The sequence below is a fragment of the Somniosus microcephalus genome, chromosome 11, assembly GCF_052327205.1.
Source record: "Somniosus microcephalus isolate GS21.2 chromosome 11, FLI_Smic_1.0, whole genome shotgun sequence".
NCBI classification, from domain to species: Eukaryota; Metazoa; Chordata; class Chondrichthyes; order Squaliformes; family Somniosidae; genus Somniosus; species Somniosus microcephalus.
Genome location: NC_140997.1, coordinates 147,915,787 through 147,938,634, shown reverse-complemented (window position 1 = coordinate 147,938,634; position 22,848 = coordinate 147,915,787). Strand labels below are relative to the sequence as shown.

The window sequence follows — 22,848 nt, the reverse complement described above, 5'->3', positions numbered from 1 at the left end:
CATGGTGCTGCGTTCATGCACCAATGACTCCACAAAGGCTCTGCTCATGGTCGCTATGGACTCCTCCATTCGCTCCACACTCACAGCGACCCTGGAGACAAAACCTGCCAGAGACTCCTGCATCTGTGCATGGAGATCCATCACCTCTTCTCTTGCGGATGGACCCAGAGGCAGAGGGTCGACATGCAGCGCAGCTGAGCTGAGCTGGCAGAGCCCTGCGCCCTCCGACGAGGACTCTCCACTGCTGTCCCTGTCTCCAGAATCTGCTGAGGCTCACTTGTCAGCTGTGAAACACCAGGTGACAACACTACTCTATGTCCCGAAGGTCCCCCCAAGGTGTGAGTGTCTGCGCTGGTGCTGGGTGCGCTTACTTCTGCTGATGCTGCACCCTCGGAGGTTGGAGCTTCCTCTGAGGAGTCTGGCTGCACAGCCTCTTCCTCCTCCACAGTGAGGACGGGGGCTCTGGATGGTACTGTGGGGGAGTAAAGGAAGGAGTTACAGATGTATTGCCAAGGTTCCTCTGGTGACTCCCAGCGAGTTGGCATCTGCTGACACCTGCATCCATGCAGCATTGGTCTCAGTGGGAGGCCTCTTCCTCCCTGACCTAGGGAAGAGGACCTCCCTGTGGGCCCTAACCCCATCCAATAATGCCTGCAGTGAAGCCTCGTCGAATTTGAAGGCAGCTCAGGGTCTGGCACTGTCCACAGCTGCTGCAGGCTCCTCTGCCATCGTGTATGGTTCATTTGGAAGCCTTCAGAGGATGCATTGCTTGCCATGGACCTTGAAAGCACCACGAATGATGACATCCTACTGTGGTGATTTCTGACTCGATTTAGACAATTAGCAAGGCTTCCCACATGCTGGGAATTAATTGGCCAATTGAGGGAAAATTGCGTGGGGCTGGCTGACACTTTTTTATGTGTCAGAAACCCCACATTCGGGGAAATCCGCCCATTCCCCACACAAGCTGAAAATCGGGGCCTATGGGCTCGATTTTACCAGCCCTGAGGAGGCGGGTTTGGAGGCGTGTCAGCTGGTAAAATTGGAAAAAATGGCTTCAGACACCCAACCCGCCCCCACGCGATTTTCCTGAGTGTCTGTTCAGCTGCTCCCAAACTGACCTGATTCCAACCGGTGGGACAGGTAGTTAAGGCAGTTAAGAGCCTGTTAACTGCCTTGATAATCCTATTTTGACAGAGGTTTCCCATTTTTGTGCCGCTGGCTCCTGTTTCCCATCTTGTCAGAAACAGTCCTGCTGCAAGGAGACGAGTTGGTGGAGGACATGATCTGTAGTCATTATTGGTGCAGAACTTTAAAAGCGCTCCTGTAACATGGCTGACATTCAAATGCAAAAACTTTGTTGGCGGTTTGGGATAAGATTTTGCAAATCTGCTGACCTTGTGAGTGGTCAAGCTGACACACATCTGCTGTGTGAACTGATTGGAATAATTTCAGGCCACTTTGAGTGTGCGCTTGCAAGCTTCTTGCCACAACTGAAATCTATAGCAAGGGATGGGAACCATTTACATCCTCTCATCCTGGTCGTCAGACTCGGAGGAAGAGCAGCGCGGCTCAGTGCTGCCGGATGAACAAGTGGCTCAGCACTTGGAGGAAGCTGAAGAGGAGGAGGAGGAGGAGGACGGGGAGCGACGCCTTGCGGGGTTGGATGTGGCCACTCCAGCAGCAGGCGACCACATTGCTGGCCGTCAGGCAAGGGATGCACTCATCCATGCCAGATTCGCGTAATCTTACGCTTCAACCACAGGTGGCTGGCACATGGAAATGAGTATAAGTCCGACATTCTCAAAACCCCAGGCATCATCTGTCCAATAAACGGTAGTTTGCGCTCAGTGTCACCACCAACATTCTACATGGAATTCTCCGAGCCCTCACTCTTGAACTTCCATTTCCCAGAACACAGAGGCCACACTTTAGGTGATCTCAGCAGATCATTAAACCTTTTTCCACACTGAACCCATGTGCATCTGCACAGACCTCAAACTCACCTCAGCAATTAGCAGCCAAGCTGCCTTGGTTTGCTGAGGATGCCTCCTCAATCCGTTTCCAGGGAAGAGGACCTCCTGATGTCCTCTAACTCCCTCCACAAGAGCATGGAGGGAGCCCTCATTGAACCTGGGTGCAGCCTTAATTATTGGGGCTGCCGTTCCTGCAGCAGCCATCACCTTTAAGAGAAAAAAGCATTAATATCACTAAGCCAATGATTGGAACAAATCTGACATCTTTTTAATTTCGTAGTCAGATTATAAATTGATATACAAAAAAATCATAATCTTTCTGGAAAAATAAGACCAGCAATTTCATTCATTAAAATTTGTTCAGAACAGACACTGTCAACTCCCCTTTCTATATATTACAGCACCAAACTATCACATTGACATTTTTCCCAAAGGGGACATGGCCCCTTTAAATTTTCTTTCAAACAACGCGTCATCAGACGTGAGAAACTGACAGCCTCCAAGCAATTGCCTGGAGGGACCCGCACGTCGGCCGGAACGAGGCCAATCAACGCAAATTCGTAAGTCCTGGGAAGCGGCTGCCGGGAGCGGGTCGGAAAGCCCCCGAGCAGCGAACCCGCACTCAAGCTGCCTCCATTAGTAAAATCGCGGCTTCTGTGTCTACTCTAGCAAAACCTTTCATAATATTAAAGACCTCTGTTAGGTCACCCCTCAACCTTCTCTTTTCAAGAGAAAAGTGATCCAGCATGTTCATCCTTTCCTGATAGGTGTAACCTCGCATTTCTGATATCCTTGTAAATCTTTTTTGCATCCTCTCCAGTGCCTCTATATTCTGTTCCTACATTATAACAGTGAGTACACTTCAAAAATACTTTATTATTTTTCTTACTAAAATGTAATACCTCACACTTATCTGTGTTACATAAGAAATAGGAGCTGGAGTAGGCCAATTAACCCTTCGAGCCTGCTCCGCCATTCAAAAGATCATGGCTGATCTTCGACCTCAACTCCACCTTCCCGCACTATCCCCATATCCCTTAATTCCCTTGGTTTCCAAAAATTTATCGACCTCTGTCTTGAATATACTCAACGACTGAGCATCCCTAGGGTAGAGAAAGACTGTGCCCAACTCTGCGCCAGCAATTAGGATTTCCCCATCGGCACAGATCATCTGTTAAGTCGGAACTTGACAGATCACAAGTTTCGGGATTTGGCGCATGCGGAAATCCCAAACTTGCTGTCCATTTCATAGGGGGTATGATTAAGAAGTTTGCAGATGATACTAAAATCGGCTGTGTGGTTGACACTGAAGAAGGAAGCTGTAGACTGCAGGAAGATATCAATAAATTGGTCAGGTGGGCAGAACAGTGGCAAATGGAATTCACTCCGGAGAAGTGTGAGGTAATGCATTTGGGGAGGGCTAACAAGGAAAGGGAATACACATTAAATGGTGGGACGCTGAGTAGCGTAGAGGAACAAAGGGACCTTGGAGTGCATGTCCACAGATCCCTGAAGGTAGCAGGCCAGGTAGATAAGGTGGTTACGAAGGCATACAGAATGCTTGCCTTTATTAGCCGTGGCATAGAATACAAGAGCAGGGGTCTTATGCTTCAACTGTATAAAACACTAGTTAGGCCTCAGCTAGAGTACTGCGTGCAGTTCTGGTCACCACATTACAGGAAGGATGTGATTGCACTAGAGAGGGTACGGAGGAGATTTACAAGGATGTTGCCGGGAGTAGAGAATCTTAGCTATGAGGAAAGACTGGATAGGCTGGGTCTGTTTTCCTTGGAACAGAGGAGGCTGAGGGGAGACCTTACTGAGGTGTATAAAGTTGAGGGGCATAGATAAAGTGGATAGAAAGGACCTATTTCCCTTAGCAGAGAGGTCAAAAACCAGGGGTCACAGATTTAAAATAATTGGGGGAAGGTTTAGAGGGGGTTTGAGGGGAAATTTCTTCACCCAGAGGGTTGTGGGGATCTGGAACTCACTGCCTGAAAGGGTGGTAGAGGCAGGAACCCTAACCACATTAAAAAAGTACTTGGATGTGCACTTGGGATGCCCTAACCTGCAGGGCTATGGACCAAGAGCTGGGAAGTGGGATTAGGCTGGATAGCTCTTTGTTGGCTGGCGTGGACACGATGGGCCGAAATGGCCTCCTTCCGTGCTTTAACTTTCTATGATTTTAACCGTTTAAATCATTTGTTTCTTTGACTTTGACGTTCAGATGTCTTTTGATTTTAGGTCAGATTGGGTTGTTGATTTTATTAGAAGATGACTCCTATGATCTAAAGAATTAGTATGTTCAATACAGATGTACAAATTATTCGTATCCCATAATTAACATCTTGTAAACTAAGACTTGTATTTTGGGAAGTCTGTCTCCACTTTGTCAAAACCTTTTGGTCACCCCTTCTACTTTCCCACTTACTGGCTCCGTGCCTATTTAACATTGCACCTAATTGTGAATCGCCCTATGGGTGGGCTAAGCACTCAGCCCATCGGCCATTTATCCACATTCAGTAAAGAAAATGAAGACTTGCATTTATATAGTGCCTACCACGACCTCTGGATGTCCCAAAGCACTTTACAGTCAATGCTGTATTTTTGAAGTGCAGTCACTGTTCTAATGTAAGAAACGCGGCTGCCAATTTGAACATCAAATTGTTACAACAGTAAAGTCACAACACTTCTTCCTTTTTCTGTTTTCTCTCCTGTGGCTGTACAGGCCTGAGCAGCGTGGGAGAAAAATCATCGGGGCATTAAAAAAAGTGTATTATTCCTGGAGGCTCCGTGACAATCCTGGAGGGTTGGCGACCCCAAGGGTGAATCTGTAGGGGAATTGGGTTGGGGCAGTCAAGTCAATCTCAGTCTCATTTTAATCTCGGAGTAGATTTGCAGTTATGTTTGTGGCATGGAGTGTCCTTGTTGATGACTGTTCTGCTTGACCTGTTCTGAGGAGTGCACACAACTGCTTCCACATTACGCTGGTCTTTAGAGGCACAGGGGAGAAAGAAAGGAAAAGATGTGACTTTATGTGCACCAGCCTTGCCTACAAAATGAGAAATATTTTAACCACTCTGAATGGGAGACAGAACTTGTAAACAAATGGAAAGGAGGAATGCAAAGTGGGGGTTCCCACATTCCACTCATCAGCTAAAGTCTTTAAGCAGTGCAGTGATGAGGCTGTTGCTGGACTGGCGGGTATGTACATCAGACCCTGGAATACTTTTGCAGCCTGCAACCTTTCAGGGCTTTGATGTGTTTAGCATTTGGTTAGCATAGGAATGTTCAACTTTTGACTGCGCAGTGTGTGAGGAGTGGCTGGAACTTCATAGGGTAAATTCAGTGCTTCCGCGCTCCTGCTGAGAAGCTGGACTCGAAGGGAGTCAGGTCAGAAAGACGGCTCCAACGCTATAGCCCTGATTGGCAGACCATTCTAATTTGAAGCATGCATACTCCTGGAACTACTGAATTTAGCTTTATATCCAGTTATATTCAGGCTTGAGCACATAATCTAGACTGACCAGTACTGAGGAGGTGCTGCAGTGTTGATTGTGCCGTCTTCCAAATGAGATGTTAAATTGTCTGCCTGTCATGGCGCTATTCAAAGCGCAGGGAGTTTTTTTGGTGTCATGGCCAGCATTGCTCCCTGAAAAATTCACTCTACCCAAGGCCAAAATGAGATGGCAGCCAGTGGAATCTAGTGCTACTAATGGTAGTTATGTTTGACGCAAGTGATATTTTGCCTCTAGGGGCAGGGTCTCATGGTGGCGTTCCCTGCATGTAGTTTTTTATATTACAGCATTGCTTCTGAAGGCAGGACTAGGATACAAGCAAGGTATTGAAGTAGCGAACCAATGGAAATTAAGCCAAATCTATTGAACATTTTATTAAAAAGGTAATGTTCCTGACTTTGACAGTAAACAATTCCTGTATTGTGTGTATAATCTATGAAAGTTTTCAATTGTTCTACTTGTTTGAATATTAAATACATATAGGTGTCAGCCTTGGCTCAATGGTAGCCCAGGCTCTGTATAAATGAAAGTCTTTATTTCTATTTCTGTATTGGCATAAAAACACTCGTGTTTATTTAAGCAATCCACACAATGAATTATATTCAAAAATATTCTTTCTATATCCCTCAATTTATTTCTTTTTTATTCTACAGGTTGAGCGTCCCAAATCCAGAGTTCCGGAATCCGGACTCCTGGACGATTGGTGGCAGGGGTCCAGAATCCGTAAAATCTTCCGGAATCCGGACACCCTGAGGGAGGCTTACCAAAAACCGGAAATAGCACAACCTGGGCCCAGGCATTTCCGGATGTGGCACGTGTTTCTGATGTCCGAAGTCCGGAAATATCGCAACCTGGGCTCGGGCATTTCTAGACTTCGGACATCAGAAACACGTTCCGAAGTCCGGAAAAACCCGAAAACCAATTTCTCCAGTTTCTCTCCACTCTCCCCTCATGACCTCTCCGCGTTCACCTTGTCCATGAGACCCACTTCCTGCTCCCTCGACCCTATTCCTACTAAACTGCTGACCACCCAACTTCCTTTTCTGGCTCCCATGTTAGCTGACATTGTTAACGGTTCTCTCTCCTCGGGTACTGTTCCCCTCTCCTTCAAATCTGCCATCATCACCCCTTTCCTCAAAAAAACAACGTAGGACCCCTCCGTCCTTGCAAACTACTGCCCTACCTCCAGCCTCCCTTTCCTCTCAAGTCCTTGAACGTGTTGTTGCCTCCCAAATCCCATACTCATCTTTCCCAGAACTCCATGTTTGACCCCCTCCAATCCGGTTTTCACCCCTGCCACAGTACCGAAACGGCGCTCATCAAAGTCACAAATGACATAGTTTGTGACTGTGACAAAGGTAACCTATCCCTCCTTGTCCTTCTTGACCTGTCTGCAACCTTTGACACAGTTGACTACTCCATCTTCCTCCAGCACCTCTCCACTGTTGTCCAGCTGGGTGGGACTGCACTCGCCTGGTTCCATTCTTATCTATTTAATTGTAGCCAGACAATCACCTGCAATGGCTTGTCTTCCCACTCCCACATCGTTACAGGCTAGGGTGTATGGTCCAAATAAGCGTTCTTTATACAAAGGCACGGAGTATAAGGAATAAACTGAATGAACTGCAGGCGCAAGTTCAACTTGGAGGGTATGACATTGTAGCCATTACTGAGACATGGCTGCAAGAAGGTCAGGACTGGGAATTAAATATACCAGGTTATAAGGAAAGATAGGGAAAATGGCAGAGGGGGAGGAGTAGCTTTAGTGATTAAGGATGAAATCACTTCAATGATAAGAGAGGATATAAAGAGAAGTAAGCAGGCAGTGGAGACTTTATGCGTAGAATTAAGAAATAGGAAAAGCTTCAAGACTGTTGTGGGAGTTATGTATAGGCCACGTGGTAGCAGCTGTGAAGTGATAGATTGTATAAATGCAAAGATTAGACAAGCATGTAGCAAAGGCAGAGTGGTTTTAATGGGGGATTTTAACTTTCATATGGATTGGGATAAGCAGACTAGCACCTGTCAGAAAGGCAGTGAATTTCTTGTGTGTCCAGGATAGTTTTCTTTGACAATATGTCCTAGAGGCAACAAGGGGGCATGTCATATTAGATTTAGTAATGTGTAATGAGCCAGATTTAGTTAACAGCCTAACTGTGCATGAACATTTATCCAATAACGATCATAACATGATCGAGTTCAATGTAGCGTTTGAAAGGGAGAAATGCAAAACCGCTACTAAGATTCTAGACTTAGGTAAGGTCGACTTCAACGGGATGAGGCCGAGACAGTCCACAGTAAACTGGGCAAATCTGTTATTGGGTAAAACGACAGATTATCAGTGGGAGATGTTTAGAAAATAATTTAATATGATACAGAGCCAGTTTATACCCGAGGGGTAAAAGCTCTATTTACCAAAAAAAAGCCATGGACGACCAAAGAGGTAAGGGACAGCATAAAACTAAAAGAAAAAGCATACAAAAATGCAAAAAATAGCACAGATCCTGGCGAATGGGAAAGATGCAAAGAACAGCAAATGGTCACAAAACAGATAAGAGCTACAAAAAGGGAGTGTGAAAAGAAAATTGCAAGTGATATCAAAATCAATATGAAGAATTTTAAAAATTACATTAGGAAAAAGAGGATTAAAAAAAAGCGGTGATATTGTCATTGATAATAAGGAAATGGCGGACATGTTGAATAATCTAGTGTCAGCTGTGGCTCAGTGGGTAGCACTCTCGCCTCTGAGTCAGAAGGTTGTGGGTTCATAGTCCCACTCCAGGGACCTGAGCGCATAAAGCCAGGTTCACACTCCAGTGCAATGCTGAGGGAGTGCGGCACTGTCGGAGGTGCCATCTTTCGGATGAGACGTTAAACCGAGGCCCCGACTGTTCTCTCAGGTGGACGTAAACGATCCCATAGCACTATTTCAAAGAAGAGCAGGGGAGTTATCCCCGGTGTCCTAGCCAATATTTATCCCTCAATCAACATAACAAAAACAGATTATCTGGTCATTATCACATTGCTGTTTGTGGGAGCTTGCTGTGCGCAAATTGGCTGCCGCATTTCCCACATTACAACAGTGACTACACTCCAAAAAAGTACTTCATTGGCTGTAAAGCGCTTTGAGATGTCCGGTGGTCGTGAAAGGCGCTATATAAATGCAAGACTTTCTTTCTTTAATTACTTTGCGTCATTATTTACAGTAGAAGAAGAGAATAGCATGCTGGAAATCACAAGGAAACTAATACTGAATCGGGGACAGGGACTCCAGGAAATAGTGTCACTAAAGAGTGACAAATCTCCAGGACCAGATGGTTTCCATCCCAGGGTTTAAAGGAAGTAGGTGAGCACATTGCAGATGCCCTAAATATAATCTTCCAAAGCTCTCTCGATTCAGGAACTATTCCTTTTAGATTGGAAAATTGCGCATGTCACTCCGCTATTTAAGAATGGCGAGAGAGGGAAACCAGGGAATTATAGACCAGTTAGCCTAACATCTATTGTCGAGAAATTGCTAGAGTCTATAATGAAGGATAGGGTGACTGAACACCTCAAATTTTCAGTTGATCAGAGAGAGCCAGCATAGATTTGTTAAAGGTAGGCCATGCCTGACAAGCCTGATTGAATTTTTTGAGGAGGTGATTAAAGTAGTGGACAGGGGAATGTCTATGGATGTTATTTATATGGACTTCCAGAAGGCATTTGATAAAGTCCCTCATAAGAGACTGTTAACTAAGGTAGAAGCCCATGGAATTGAGGGCAAATTATTGACCTGGTTAGGAAATTGGCTGAGTGGCAGGAGTCTGAGAGTAGGGATAATGGGCAGGTAATCTAATTGGCAGGATGTGACTAGTGGTGTCCCGCAGGGATCTGTGTTGGGGCCTCAACTATTCATAATATTTATTAGCTACTTAGATGATGGCATAGAAAGTCAAATATCCAAATTTTCCGATGACACAAAGATAGGCGGCATTGTAGGCAGTGTAGATGAAAGCATAAAATTACAACGCGATATTGATGGATTAAGTGAATGGGCAAAACCGTGGCAAATGGATTTCAATGTAAGCAAATCTGAGTTCATCCACTTTGGACCTAAAAAGGATAGAACAGGGTACTTTCTAAATGGTGAAAAGCTAAAAACAGTGGATGTCCAACAAGACTCGGGGGTCCAGGTACATAGATCATTAAAATGTCACAACCAGGTACAGTAAATAATCAAAAAGGCTAATGGAATGCTGGCCTTTATATCTAGAGGACTAGAATACAAGGGGTGGAAGTCATGCTGCAGCTATACAAAACCCTGGTTAGACCACACCTGGAGTACTGTGAGCAGTTCTGGGCACCACACCTTAGGAAGGGAGGGAGTGCAGCGTAGGTTTACCAGAATGATACTTGGACTTCAAGGGTTAAGTTACGAGGAGAGATTACACAAATTAGGGTTGTATTCCTTAGAATTTAAAAGGTTATGGGGTGATCTGATCGAAGTTTTCAAGATATTAACGGCAACAGATAGGGTAGATAGAGAGAAACTATTTTCATTGGTTAGGGATTCTAGGATGAAGGGACACAGTTTAAACATTAGAGTGAAATTAGAAAACACTACTACGCACACAGGGTGATAGAAGTTTGGAACTCTCTTCCGCAAACGGCAATTGATGCTAGATCTACTGTTAATTTTAAATCTGAGATTGATAGCTTTTTGTTAACCAATGGTATTAAGGGATATGGGCCAAAGGCGGGTGTATGGAGATAGCTCGCAGATCAGCCAGGCTATAATTAAGACCGCCTATTTCCACCTCTGTAACATCGCCTGTCTCTGCTCCTGCCTCAGCTCATCTGCTGCTGAAACCCTCATCCATGCCTTTGTTACCTCTAGACTGGACTATTCCAACACACTCCTGGCTGGCCTCCCACATTCTACCCTACGTAAACTTGAGGTCATACAAAACTTGGCTGCCTCGTACCAAGTCCCGTTCACCCATCTCCCCTGTGCTCACTGACCTGCATCGGCTCCTGGTTAAGCAGTGCCTCGATTTTAAAATTGTCATCCTTGTTTTCAAATCCCTCCATGACCTCGGCCCTCCCTATCTCTGTAATCTCCTCCAACCCCACAACCCCCCGAGATATCTGCACTCCTCTAATTCTAACCTCTTGAGCATCCCTGATTTTAATTGCTCAACTATTGGTGGCCGTGCCTTCAGCTGCTGAGGCCCTCAGCTCTGGAATTCCTTCCCGAAACCTCTCTACCCCCCTTTCCTCCTTTAAGAAGCTCCTTAAAACCTACCTCTTTGACAAAGCTTTTGGTCATTTGCCCTAATTTCTCCTTATGTGGCTTGGTGTCTTTTTTTTTGTCTTATAATACTCCTGTGAAGCACCTTGGGGTGTTTTACTACGTTAAAGGCGTTATTTGTTGTTGTTTCGGTAGGGAGTTCCAGGATTTGACCCAGCAATGCTGAAGGAACGGTGATATATTTCCAAGTCAGGATGGTGTATGACTTTGTGGGAACTTGGAGGTGGTGGTGTTCCCATGCGCCTGCTGCCCTTGTCCTTCTAGGTGGTAAGAGGTTGCGATTTTGGGAGGTGCTGTCGAAGAAGCCTTGGCGAGTTGCTGCAGTGCATCTTGTAGATGGAACACACTGCAGCCACGGTACGCCGGTGGTGGAGGGAGTGAATGTTTAAGGTGGTGGATGGAGTGCCAATCAAGTGGGCTGCTTTGCCCTGGATGGTGTTGAGCTTCTTGAGTGTTGGAGCTGCACTCATCCAGGCAAGTGGAATGTATTTCATCACACACCTGACTTGTGGAAAGGCTTTGTGAGTCAGGAGGTGAGTCATTCGCCACAGAATACCCAGCCTCTGACCTACGCTTGTAGCCACGGTATTTATGTGGCTAGTCCAGTTAAGTTTCTGGTCAATGGTGACCCCCAGGATGTTGATGGTGGGGGCTTCGATGATAAAGCCATTTAATGTCAAGAGGAGGTGGTTAGATTTTCTCTTGTTGGAGATGGTCATTGCCTGGCACTTGTGTGGCGCAAATGTTACTTGCCATTTATCAGCCTAAGCCTGAATGTTGTCCAGGTCTTGCTGCATGCGGGCACGGACTGATTCATTATCTGAGGAGTTCCCTTTTATTCAGACGCTACCCCATCTTTGCTTCTGTCATCTTTTGGTACCTCCTGCAATGGGTAGGGTTATGATCATGAATTCTCCTTGTCAAATAAACTAGTGCCTTCCCATTCCATTGCATCCTAAAGTTATTTTAAAATATATTTTTGATGGGGCTAAAACTTTTATCAAGCAATTTTCTTGGGTCGTGAGTTGGGGACAAGTTTTTGCTGAGGTAATCCAAACTCATTACACACACAACCCTTACAGAAGAGACCTTCATCCCAATAGCCTGGGCCAGATTTGAACTCGGGTCATGGGGATGACAGGAGCGAGTACTGTGGCACCCAATCTACATGAAATTAGACACATGTTACAAAGCCAGTATCCAGCCAGTTGCAGCAATTTCTACCTTCAAAAGCAGTAAAGAAAACTATGAGATTTGTGCATCATTTGCATCTAACTGGAGAATTCGGTGGCAAACGTCTCTTCTGCAGAGAAAGACAAGAATACAGATTTCCCAATATTTTCTCAACACTCATAGGCAGGTTTCTATATCTCTTGAGAAGGACCATAAATGTCTCAATTACATAAGAATTTAAGAAATAGGAGCAGGAGTAGGCCATTTGGCCCTTCGAGCCAGCTCCACCATTCAGTAAGATCATGGCTGACCTTCTACCTCATCTCCACTTTCCTGCACTATCCCCATATCCCTTGATCCCTTAATATTCAAAAATCTATCGATCTCTGTCTTGAATATACTCAACGACTGAGCCTCCACAGCCCTCTGGGGTAGAGAATTCCAAAGATTCACCACCCTCTGAGTGAAGAAATTTCTCCTTATCTCAGTCCTAAATAGCCGACCCCTTATTCTGAGACTGTGATCCCTGGTTCTAGACTCCCCAGCCAGGAGAAACATCCTCCTTGCATCTACCCTGTCAAGCCCTGTAAGAATTTTGTGTGTTTCAATGAGATCACACCTCATTCTTCTAAACTCCAGAGAATATAGGTCTAGTCCACTCAATCTCTCCTCATAGGACAATTCCCCCATCCCAGGGATCAGTCTGGTGAACCTTCGTTGTACTCCCTCTATGGCAAGTATATCCTTCCTTGGGTAAGGAAGCCAAAACTATACACAATACTGCAGGTGTGGTCTCACCAGGGCCCTATATAATTCTGCTGCAAGATTCTAAATCCAAGATGGCTTCTTCTCTTGTTCTAGGTTGCAGCAGCTCCATGGTGGCTCCCTGTTAAAGCAACCAGTTGGAAACACCCCGAAGGTCCTGACTCCAACATTACTAAGAGGTAACTGTGAAGCAGAAGTGTTCCTCACATCTGGAAATATTTTGTCTCATCTGCTCTTGTGTGTTGAAAATATAATGCAATTTGAAAAAGTGGAAAATTGCTTGAGAGTTTTTTAGGCCGCACATTTGGTTCAGCAATGCCCCTTGCCCTTGCCCAAGTCAAGCCTGTTTAGTTGGGTGCGGAGTTCGGGGGGAGGGGGGGAAACAAAGTTCAGTGGCAGTTTTCAAACAATGTAACATTTGTTTTCAATCAAAATATTCTGTTCTGTAGAAAGCATTCAACTGGATGCCTGGTGGTTGTGGAAAAACTACAAAGAAAGTGCACTCTTAAAAGCTGGGGTGGTGTCAGATCCACTTTGACATCAGCGCAGCGCACATTTGACAGACCTGATGCATCATTTGCACCACACACAGCTCTGGTGAGGAGGAAGAGGTTGAAAACTATTTAGCAATTTGTGGTTGTTGTACCTTGCTGAGCTAGGAATTCTGTGTGCTTTTGTTTTTCAATAAAAAAAAATCACATGGAGTATGACGAGGAGTCTTGCCATATGGATAAGAATGGGAATGCACGTTAGAAAACTACATTTTGTGTGTAGGCAGTTTGAAACCACAGCAAGGGAATTGTCAAAAGTCCAAAAGTTGCAGGGGCCGCAAGGGGGTGAAAATATATTTTTAAATCCTGTTAAATGCATAAAGAGTTTGCCAAGAAATTGTTCTGTAAACCATGGATAAAAATAGCCACTTGGCAAATTTATGTGGGGCAGCTCATTGATTCAGTAACTCATTCTAAACAAAACACTCAACGTATATTTTACACAAACACAATCTGACTGCTGAAGTAGTTTGCTGTCTGTCGGAAAAGCTCGGGAGTGAATCGATTGTACTTGCTGTTCTGAGCGTTTTAAATCGGTGAGTGTTCTTGCCTGTTTAAACATTGCGCTTGGATCGGAACTTCTTTGCAATAGGTGATAACAGAATGTTGGACTTTGCTGTCCACTCGTTGTCAGCCAATGGCTCCTTTATTTTTCTCCTGATTCCACCCTGTCTGTGAATAGGTAGGAAGCTTCTCATTAGCTTCAGAATCTTGAGTGACACGAACAGTTCACGGAGACATTGCAAGCATTTGAAAGCTGCACGTTTTGGTCTCGGCCATGTTTACAATAAGCTATGAAAATCTGCAAATGCTCGAGAGAACGAGAGGCAGTTGTGCAATTGAAACCTTCACCTGCACGTAGTGTATAGCTGAATTATTGTAAACTGAGTTGGGATCCACAGATTTCCGTTGCTGTTTAGAATGGAACAGCTGGACTGTCGCACAATTGGTTGTTTCCGTGTTTACCTTAATTCTTGACCCCTTCTCTACTGATTTTCTGCTGGTTAACTACTGGATAGTCAGAGCTGAAGTCAAGACCCATTTCTTAATGCAGTTGATCCATCTTATCTGGGACAATACCCCTGTGCGTTATTTGTATCAGTACAAAAACCGGCAGCAGCATATTTGCACTTGGCTGCAGTTGGATTCGGTCTTTTTATATTTCTGTCCGATACGAGACTCCCAAAACAAGCGCTCTACTCGGAGCTCCGACGCGGCAAAAAGAGCCCCAGGTGGGCAGAGGAAACGCTTCAAGGACACCCTCAAAGCCTCCTTGAAAAAGTGCAACGTGCCCACCGACACCTGGGAATCCCTGGCCCAAGACCGCACAAAGTGGAGGAGAAGCATCCGGGAAGGCCCCGAACACCTCGAGTCTCTTCGCCGGGAGCAAGCGGAAGCCAAGCGCAAACAGCAGAAGGAGCGCACGTCAACCCAAGCACCCCGCCCACCCGCCCCTTCAACCACCGTCTGCCCCACCTGTGACAGAGACTGTAGGTCCCGCATTGGACTCATCAGTTACCTGAGAACTCATTTTTAGCGTGGAAGCAAATCATCCTCGGTTCTGAGGGACTGCCTAAGAAGAAGAATATATTTCTGTCCATCCATCTTCCCATCTGTGGGCAGTAACAATTGTTGGATAATCCATTAGCAGCTTTTTGCTGAAAGGCTTTGGCCTAGAAATTCGAGTATTCCGGAAACCTGCCGGTAATGGCGCCGGCCAAGGTATTTTGGTGCTGCCTGCTAATTTACTTCAGCGGAGGGGAGAACCTGTGGTGCAACGCGCTCTTTCTGGCGCTAAGCTCAGCAGAAGGCCGAAGGTCGCATCTGTTGCCGCTTGGATTTAAGGAGAACGAGGAACAAACGAGTCGACCTGTAGCCCATCCACGGAACAGTTGCTGTATTTATTACAGCAATTTACCTGCCACCCGCTCACCAATCCACCCACGTTACAGTATTGCAGTCAGCTCTTGTGGAGAAAGCTCTTGTCGTTTAAAGCACATCAAAGTGACACAAGCAAAGCTCCGGAACCTACCTATGGAAGTGTGTCATCTTTTTAAATCAGCTCAGGCTCCGGCTCGCAACAGTTCTACAGAGCGAAAAAGGGTTCGGCAAATTGTTTATTCATTTGTGGGGAGTCTGTCGACTGCGTTGGGAAAGTCTGTGGTTTGATCGTATGTTGGGTTTTATGGGATCCTCCTTTCATTTATAGGAGAAGCAGGGGAAGCTGTGAGTGTAAAACAGGGCAAAAGTCTGTGCCTCTCATTGCGCTGAAGAAGGCATGCAGCATTCAGTGTTGTTTAAAGAGAAACCGTTCCCTGCGGACGCCATAGCTAAAAGGGAACACTTTATTTTTTATTTTGCGATTGAGCGAAGATGGCCCATTTAATGCTTTCAAGGACTCTTCCCCAATCATTTTACCCACACATCTCATTCAAAAGGAATAGCGACTAAGCAAAGGTATTTATTTTAAATGCTTGTTTAAATTTTCATGAAGCAAATAGAAAAAGATACAGCACAGGAACGATCAAATCCAACGCTCCTGTAGTTTTCGAAACCATTACACTGTAGTCATAATTTCATTGATATGCTGAGGTCACTTTAATCACTGGTTTAGGAAGGTCTGACAACTGAGGGCTTTTACTTATTCCCTGGTGAGGAGAGAGTACTCATAGCTGATAACTTAAAGAATTTGAATTCACACTTCAGATTTCAGAGATCGAAATACTGAACATCCATAGGTGATTCCTAATCCAAACCTCAAGCTTGCTCTTAGTCACTCAGAAGTAATCGATTGCAATATTCTGCATCTTCCCATTTGTTAGAATTTCAGCCAGGAGAGTTTCAAATAAGCAAACGACCAAAATTTTTTTTAACTTTACCTACAAAACCCAAGGGTTAACTATCAAGGCGTAGGTTTGCGATTAATATAAACACTACATTAGCTACGTGGAGAATGCTATCCTTACTTTCTGGCTGTTTTAAATTTGTCACTTGAAGTGTCCTCAGGGAGTTGCTGTCAGCGGCTGCACGCACAGGCGTGCTTTGGAGAGGGCAGTAAGGGGAGCGACGAGCTCCAAAATGGATGAGCGGGCAGCGCCGATTGACGTCACACTCCTACTAATTAAAATACTTTGGGCGAGCGCAGGCAACGACAGCGCTGCTGACCTGCCGCAAATGGCGTCCGCCGCAGGACTCATCGGCAGCGGGCAGAAGTGTGGCAGCCGCCATTTTCTCCCCCAAAATGGTCCTTAACGGCCAGCGCTAACACTTCCAATTTCTAGGTCTTTGGGTTTGCTCCAATAATGGGTGCTTTGAGATCCATATGCATTTATGGCTGGTAATCCACAAATAGTAAGTTCTTCAAGATTAATTTATCACTTGCAAAGAGAAACTACACTTCAGCCATTCCCGTCATTCAATTATTCATTTTTGAATAATGGGGGCGGCGGGTGGAGGGGGGGCAGCCAACCCGCTGCAAGGGAAGCGAGGACAGCAGTGCTGGAACGGTAAGTGCCTCATCTGAGATGGGTTCTGTCTGAGGACCGACCGTTCAGCTGGAATGTTTGGTAGTAATGGCTCATAATGGTGTCTGGTAGGTGTAATAGAAACATAGAAACATAGAACATAGGAGCAGGAGTAGGCCATTCGGCCCTTCGAGCCTGCTCTGCCATTCAATGAGATCATGGCTGATCATCCAAATTCAGTACCCTGCCCCTGCCTTCTCCCCATATCCCTTGATCCCTTTAGCCTCAAGAAATATATCCAACTCTTTCTTGAATATATTTAATGAACTGGCCTCCACCGCCCTCTGTGGCAGAGAATTCCACAGGTTCACCATTCTCTGGGTGAAGAAATTCCTCCTCATTTCAGTCCTAATTCACTTGTGTTGGAATACTCGATGTGATTATCTGTATTAATGTACTTTGTTGTGTCTCAGGATGGATCACCCGGTTGTGCACATCTCCTGGAACAATGCAGTGGCGTACTGTACCTGGGCAGGGAAACGGCTGCCCACTGAAACTGAATGGGAATATGCCTGCAGAGGAGGACTTGAGAACAGGTAACCATAGAAGACTCATTTTTGTAAACGGTACCAAAATAATCTATACATCTTTGCTAATTTGATGTAAACTTACAGTCTGTAGTACAAAAGGGAAAAGGATTAGAAGAGCAAAGGTAATTTTTTGGGGCAAGTTTTAATCCTCCCAGTGTGATTCTGGGGATTTGCACTAACAGTTGAATCGAAAACCCGGCCTGTTTTGGTTTGAGGCCTGTTGATTTACACATGGTCAGCTACCTAAACTCTTCAAGAGAAACATAAACCCCAGGAAAGGCTTTTCAACCCTCGAGTCAAGCCCAACATCTTTGCACGTCAGAGAGATGGTTTCCAATTTCTTGAGTTTGCTGTTGGGAATCATGCAAGGAGCATGATTTATGGATGGTACAAGCTCCTTCCAACAGACCACATACAGCCTACACCATCCTGAGAGGTGAACAATTCTAAGAACTTTGAAGAAGATAAAACTCTGTGGGATTGCTCCCTGATTTTGAAAAGTTATGGATATCTATTTAGCATTGTATTCTATACTCTATACCTGTGACACGTTGCAATCCACAGATGATGTTCCATGATCCCAGCAGTACAGGGAATATTGTGCTTCATGAAGTGTTTGGCCATCTATATTTATGAATCCCTATAGCCTGCAATCCTGTGCCTAACCAGATATTTATCCAGCAGTTTTTAAAGGAATTGACAGTGTTCATCACATTGGGTTAGAATCTGTTCTACCTAGTTTCAGTTCTGTAGGGCAAAACAATTTCTTCCGATCTGGTTTTTGTACTTCTGATCTGCAGTCAGCGATCAGATTGAAGTATCACATCCTTTTGGTTCTCTTAGTGTTATTTAACTATTTTCTACAATAATAGAATTACAACATACAAACTGAATTGAGTGAATCCGATGACACCAAAATATTTACTGTTCGAACGTTAGTAAATCTCTGAGATAGAATTATTATTTGTTGCTTGCTTATATGATTTAATCTTAAGGTAAAAAAAAATCAACTTTTATTTTTCAGTAGCTTTGAGTTTCCTCAGGTAGTGTGAGATAGAAAATATAATCAAAAAAGACAGTAACCTGGGTCCTCACGTACCCAGTACCACTTGATAGCACACTAAAATCCCTCTACTATGTTAAAGGGCCTTATTACAGCATTGGCTCACTGGAGAATACCCTGTTCACTGGAGAATACCGTTCACTCACATGATGAAAGAAATTTGCCGGCAAAACTGCCAGAATTCATTGATTTATATGAAACTTGTCCTAACCAGATACGCCAGACAGTTTGCAGCATACAGTCAAGGGTCCCAGACCTGAAACGTTAACTCTGTTTCTCTCTCCACGGATGCTGCCTGGCCTGCTGAGTATTTCCAGCCTTTTCTGTTGTTATTGCAGCATACAGTATCTCATTACAGTGTAGGACAGGATGTGTAGAAGGTTTGGTTTCCATCAATATACAGTTGCGATGAGCAAGTTGATCCTAGCTGAAACACCAGTAGGAAAGCTACGATTGGCTATAGTTCCCTGGGCTCAGCTGGAGTGTGTGCGTCCACGATCACAAGATGAGGAAGGCAATTCAATCCATCTTGGCTCGGCTATCATCACAGTGTCCAATTTATTTCTTAAATTGTTCCAACATTTCGACCTCCATTATCCTGTTTATCAACCTTTGCGTGAAGAAAAACTCACTGACATCAGTCCTAAAGTTGCCTTTTACGAATCTTGCCCTATTGTCACTATTTTGTGCAGGATAGTGTGATGCTCTCGCGGTAAAACAGCCTGCGGACAATTCCTGTCCAGGCTCACTCCAGAGCAGTAGCATCTGAGTTGACGGAATCTGTGGAATTGTATTCCAACGTGAGCAGCCAAATTCACAACATTTTGGGGGGGGGGGGGGGCGGGGGGAGGACGGTGGGAGAGAGATACAATGCAGTTATCAATAAATGTAGTTCTTGCAGTACATGGGATTTAATTTATTAAACAGCAATAGCATGTTGATCATGTAACAAATAAAGCAATAAAAGGCAAAGGTAGCAAACGGATTTCACCTTTGATCGGGGAAGGCAGTGCTTGGTACTTGGAAGTCCACGAATTCAGGGTTATACGTTGGACCTAAATAGCCTGTGTGGGGAACAAGCCAAAAAAAATTTTTTGTTTTATTTACCACAGCCCAGGAGATGTTTACAGCATGCTGATGAATATGCAATGTGAGCATGAATGAGCTAAATCCAAGTCTGATTTTAATCTGCACTTTGCTAATGAACTCATTCTCTTTTATGTGCTTAATATGAATCTGCAATGAATAATGTTGCAGACTTCAAAAGCAACACTCTTTTTCCCCCCCCCCCTTCCTTTGTTTCCTTTATTATTAAGGGTGATATTACTTTCTTTTTGCCTTTTAAGTTATCTTCTCTCAACTGGTGCTTTATAGGCTAGCCAAGAGGTGAGAAGATTGCCTTCTCACAAGCCCCTTCTAATGACAATCTGAAGCTGGTGGCTAGGTTTGTGAGTGATTTTTTTTTTTGCCCCCACCCCCGAGATACACTTCCACTTCATGCTCCCTTGCACTAGTGCCTCAAATTACCCTTCCACCACGCCACACCTCCCACCATGTTTAATCTAAACTTCTTTTGCATCTCTTTAAAGCTGGCCATTTGACTTGGGCTGAGCACAGAACTAGAGAACACAGGTTCAAAATGATCCAACCTCCAGACGAGAGATTAGAAGCATGTTTTCCCCACAAAGTACTGGCTATGTGGAACTGATGCTGCTGATTCATGTCTTCAAAAAGGAGGAGGATAAGCAACAGGTTGTCTAAAAATGTTAAAAAAACAAATCTAAAGGCACTGTATCTGAATGCATGAAGCATTCGTAATAAGGTAGACAAATTAACAGCACAAATAGATGTAAACGGATACGATATAATTGCGATTATGGAGACATGGCTGCAGGGTGGCCAAGGCTGGGAGCTGAATATCCAAGGATATTCGATATTTAGGAAGGACAGGTGAAAAGGAAAAGGAGGTGGGGTGGCCTTGTTAGTAAAGGATGAAACCAGAGTAATAGTGAGAAAGGATATTGGCTCAGAAAATCAAGATGTAGAATCAGTCTGGGTGGAGCTAAGAAGCACCAAGGGGCAGAAAACATTGGTGGGAGTTGTCTATAGGCCTCCAAACAGTAGTGGTAATGTAGGGGATGGCCTCAAACAGCAAATTAGAGATGCTTGTAACAAGGGTGCTACAGTAATCATAGGTGACTTTAATCTACATATAGACTGGCCAAACCAAATTAGCAATAATACTGTGGAGGATGAATTCCTGGAGTGTGTACGAGATGGTTTTTTAGACCAGTACGTTGAGGAGCCAACTAGGGAACAGGCTATCCTAGATTGGGTATTGTGCAACGAGAAGGGGTTAATTAATAATCTTGTTGTGCGGGGTCCTTTAGGGAAGAGTGACCATAACACGATAGAATTCTTCATTAAGATGGAAAGTGAAGAAGTCCTAAATCTAAACAAAGGAAACTACGAAGGTATGAGAAGTGAGTTGGCTATGATAGATTGGGGAGCTTCATTAAAAGGCATGACAGTGGATAGGCAATGGCTAACATTTAAGGAATGACTGCATGAATTCATTTCTGGTGCAAAAACACAAAAGGAAAAGCGGCTCAACCATGGCTAACAAAAGAAATTAAGGATAGTATTAGATCCAAAGAGGAGTCATATAAAGTTGCCAGAAAAAGTAGCAAGCCTGAAGATTGGGAGCAGTTTAGAGTTCAGCAAAAAAGGACCAAGAGATTGATTAAGAGGGGAAAAATAGAGTATGAGAGTAAACTTGCAAGGAACATAAAAATGGATTGTAAAGGCTTCAAGTATGTAAAAAGAAAAAGATTAGTGAAGACAAATATAGGTCCCTTACAGTCAGAAACGGGAGAATTTATAATGGGGAACAAGGAAATGGCAGAGCAATTAAACAAATACTTTGGTTCTGTCTTCACGGAAGAGGACACAAATAACTTCCCAGAAATGCTAGGGAACCAAGAGTCTAGTGAGAAGGAGGAATTAAAGGAAATTAGTATTAGTAAAAAAATAGTGCTGAAGAAATTAATGGGATAAATCCCTAGGGCCTGATAATCTGCATCCCAGAGTACTAAAAGAGGTAACCATGGAAATAGTGGATGCATTGGTTGTCATCTTCCAAAATTCTATAAATTATGGAACAGTTTCTGCAGATTGGAGGGTGGCAAATGTAACCCCACTATTTAAAAAAGGAGGGAGAGAGATAACAGGGAACTACTGACCGGTTAGCCTAACATCAGTAGTAGGGAAAATGCTAGAGTCTATTATAAAGGATGTGATAACAGGACATTTAGAAAATATCAACGGGATTAGACAAAGTCAGCATGGATTTATGAAAGGGAAATCGTGTTTGACAAACCTACTGGAGTTTTTTGAGCATGTAACTGGTAGAATAGATAAGGGAGAACCAGTGGATGTGGTGTATTTGGATTTTCAGAAGGCCTTTGATAAAGTCTCACATAAGAGGTTAGTGTGCAAAATTAAAGCACATGGGATTGGGGGTAATATACTGGCATGTATTGAAAATTGGTTAACAGACAGGAAACAGAGTAGGGATAAATGGGTCTTTTTTGGGGTGGCAGGCGGTGACTAGTGGGGTACCGCAGGGATCAGTGCTTGGGCCCCAGCTATTCACAATATATATCAATGATTTGGATGAGTGATCCGAATGTAATATTTCCAAGTTTGCTCATGACACAAAACTAGGTGGGATTGTGAGTTGTGAGGAGGATGCAAAGAGGCTTCAAGGTGATTTAGACAATTTGAGTGAGTGGGCAAATACATGGCAGATGCAGTATAACGTGGATAAATGTGAAGTTATCCACCAAAAGGTAGAGTATTATTTAAATGGTGATAGATTGGGAAATGCTGATGTACAAAGGGACCTGGGTGTCCTTGTACACCAGTCACTGAAAGCAAACATGCAGGTGAAGCAAGCAGTTAGGAAAGCAAATGGTATGTTGGCCTTCATTGCAAGAGGATTTGAGTACAGGAGCAAGGATGTCTTACTACAGTTGTATAGGGTCTTGGTGAGACCACACCTGGAGTACTGTGTGCAGTTTTGGTCTCCTTACTTGCCATAGAGGGGGTGCAGCGAAGTTCACCAGACTGATTCCTGGGATGGCAGGACTGTCGTATGAGGAAAGATTGGGTCGACTAGGCCTATATTCACTAGAGTTTCGAAGAATGAGGGGATCTCATTGAAACGTATAAAATTCTAACCAAGCTAGACAGACTGGATGCAGGGAGGATGTTTCCCCTGCCTGGTGGGGTCTAGAACGAGGGGTCACAGTCTCAGGATACGGGGTAGGACATTTAGGACTGAGATGAGGAGAAATTTCTTCACTCAGAGGGTGGTGAACCTGTGGAATTCTCTACCACAGAAGGCTATGGAGGCCAAGTCACTGAATATATTTAAGAAGGAGATAGATAGAT

At 44.4% G+C, this 22,848-nt stretch overlaps 1 protein-coding gene and 1 pseudogene across 8 annotated transcripts in view; both read left to right on the top strand.

Annotated features, from left to right (window-relative positions):
* The window catches only part of sumf1 (sulfatase modifying factor 1), a 172,376-nt gene that overhangs the window by 53,220 nt on the left and 96,308 nt on the right, over nucleotides 1–22,848 (top strand). For all 8 annotated transcript variants that reach the window (XM_086001363.1, XM_086001360.1, XM_086001359.1 and 5 more), the window contains exons 4-5: nucleotides 12,822–12,904; nucleotides 17,214–17,336. In XM_086001363.1, coding sequence (XP_085857489.1) covers nucleotides 12,822–12,904; nucleotides 17,214–17,336 — 206 coding nt within the window. The remainder of the gene's footprint in view (nucleotides 1–12,821; nucleotides 12,905–17,213; nucleotides 17,337–22,848) is intronic.
* On the top strand, nucleotides 20,114–22,271 carry LOC147110941 (uncharacterized; annotated as a pseudogene).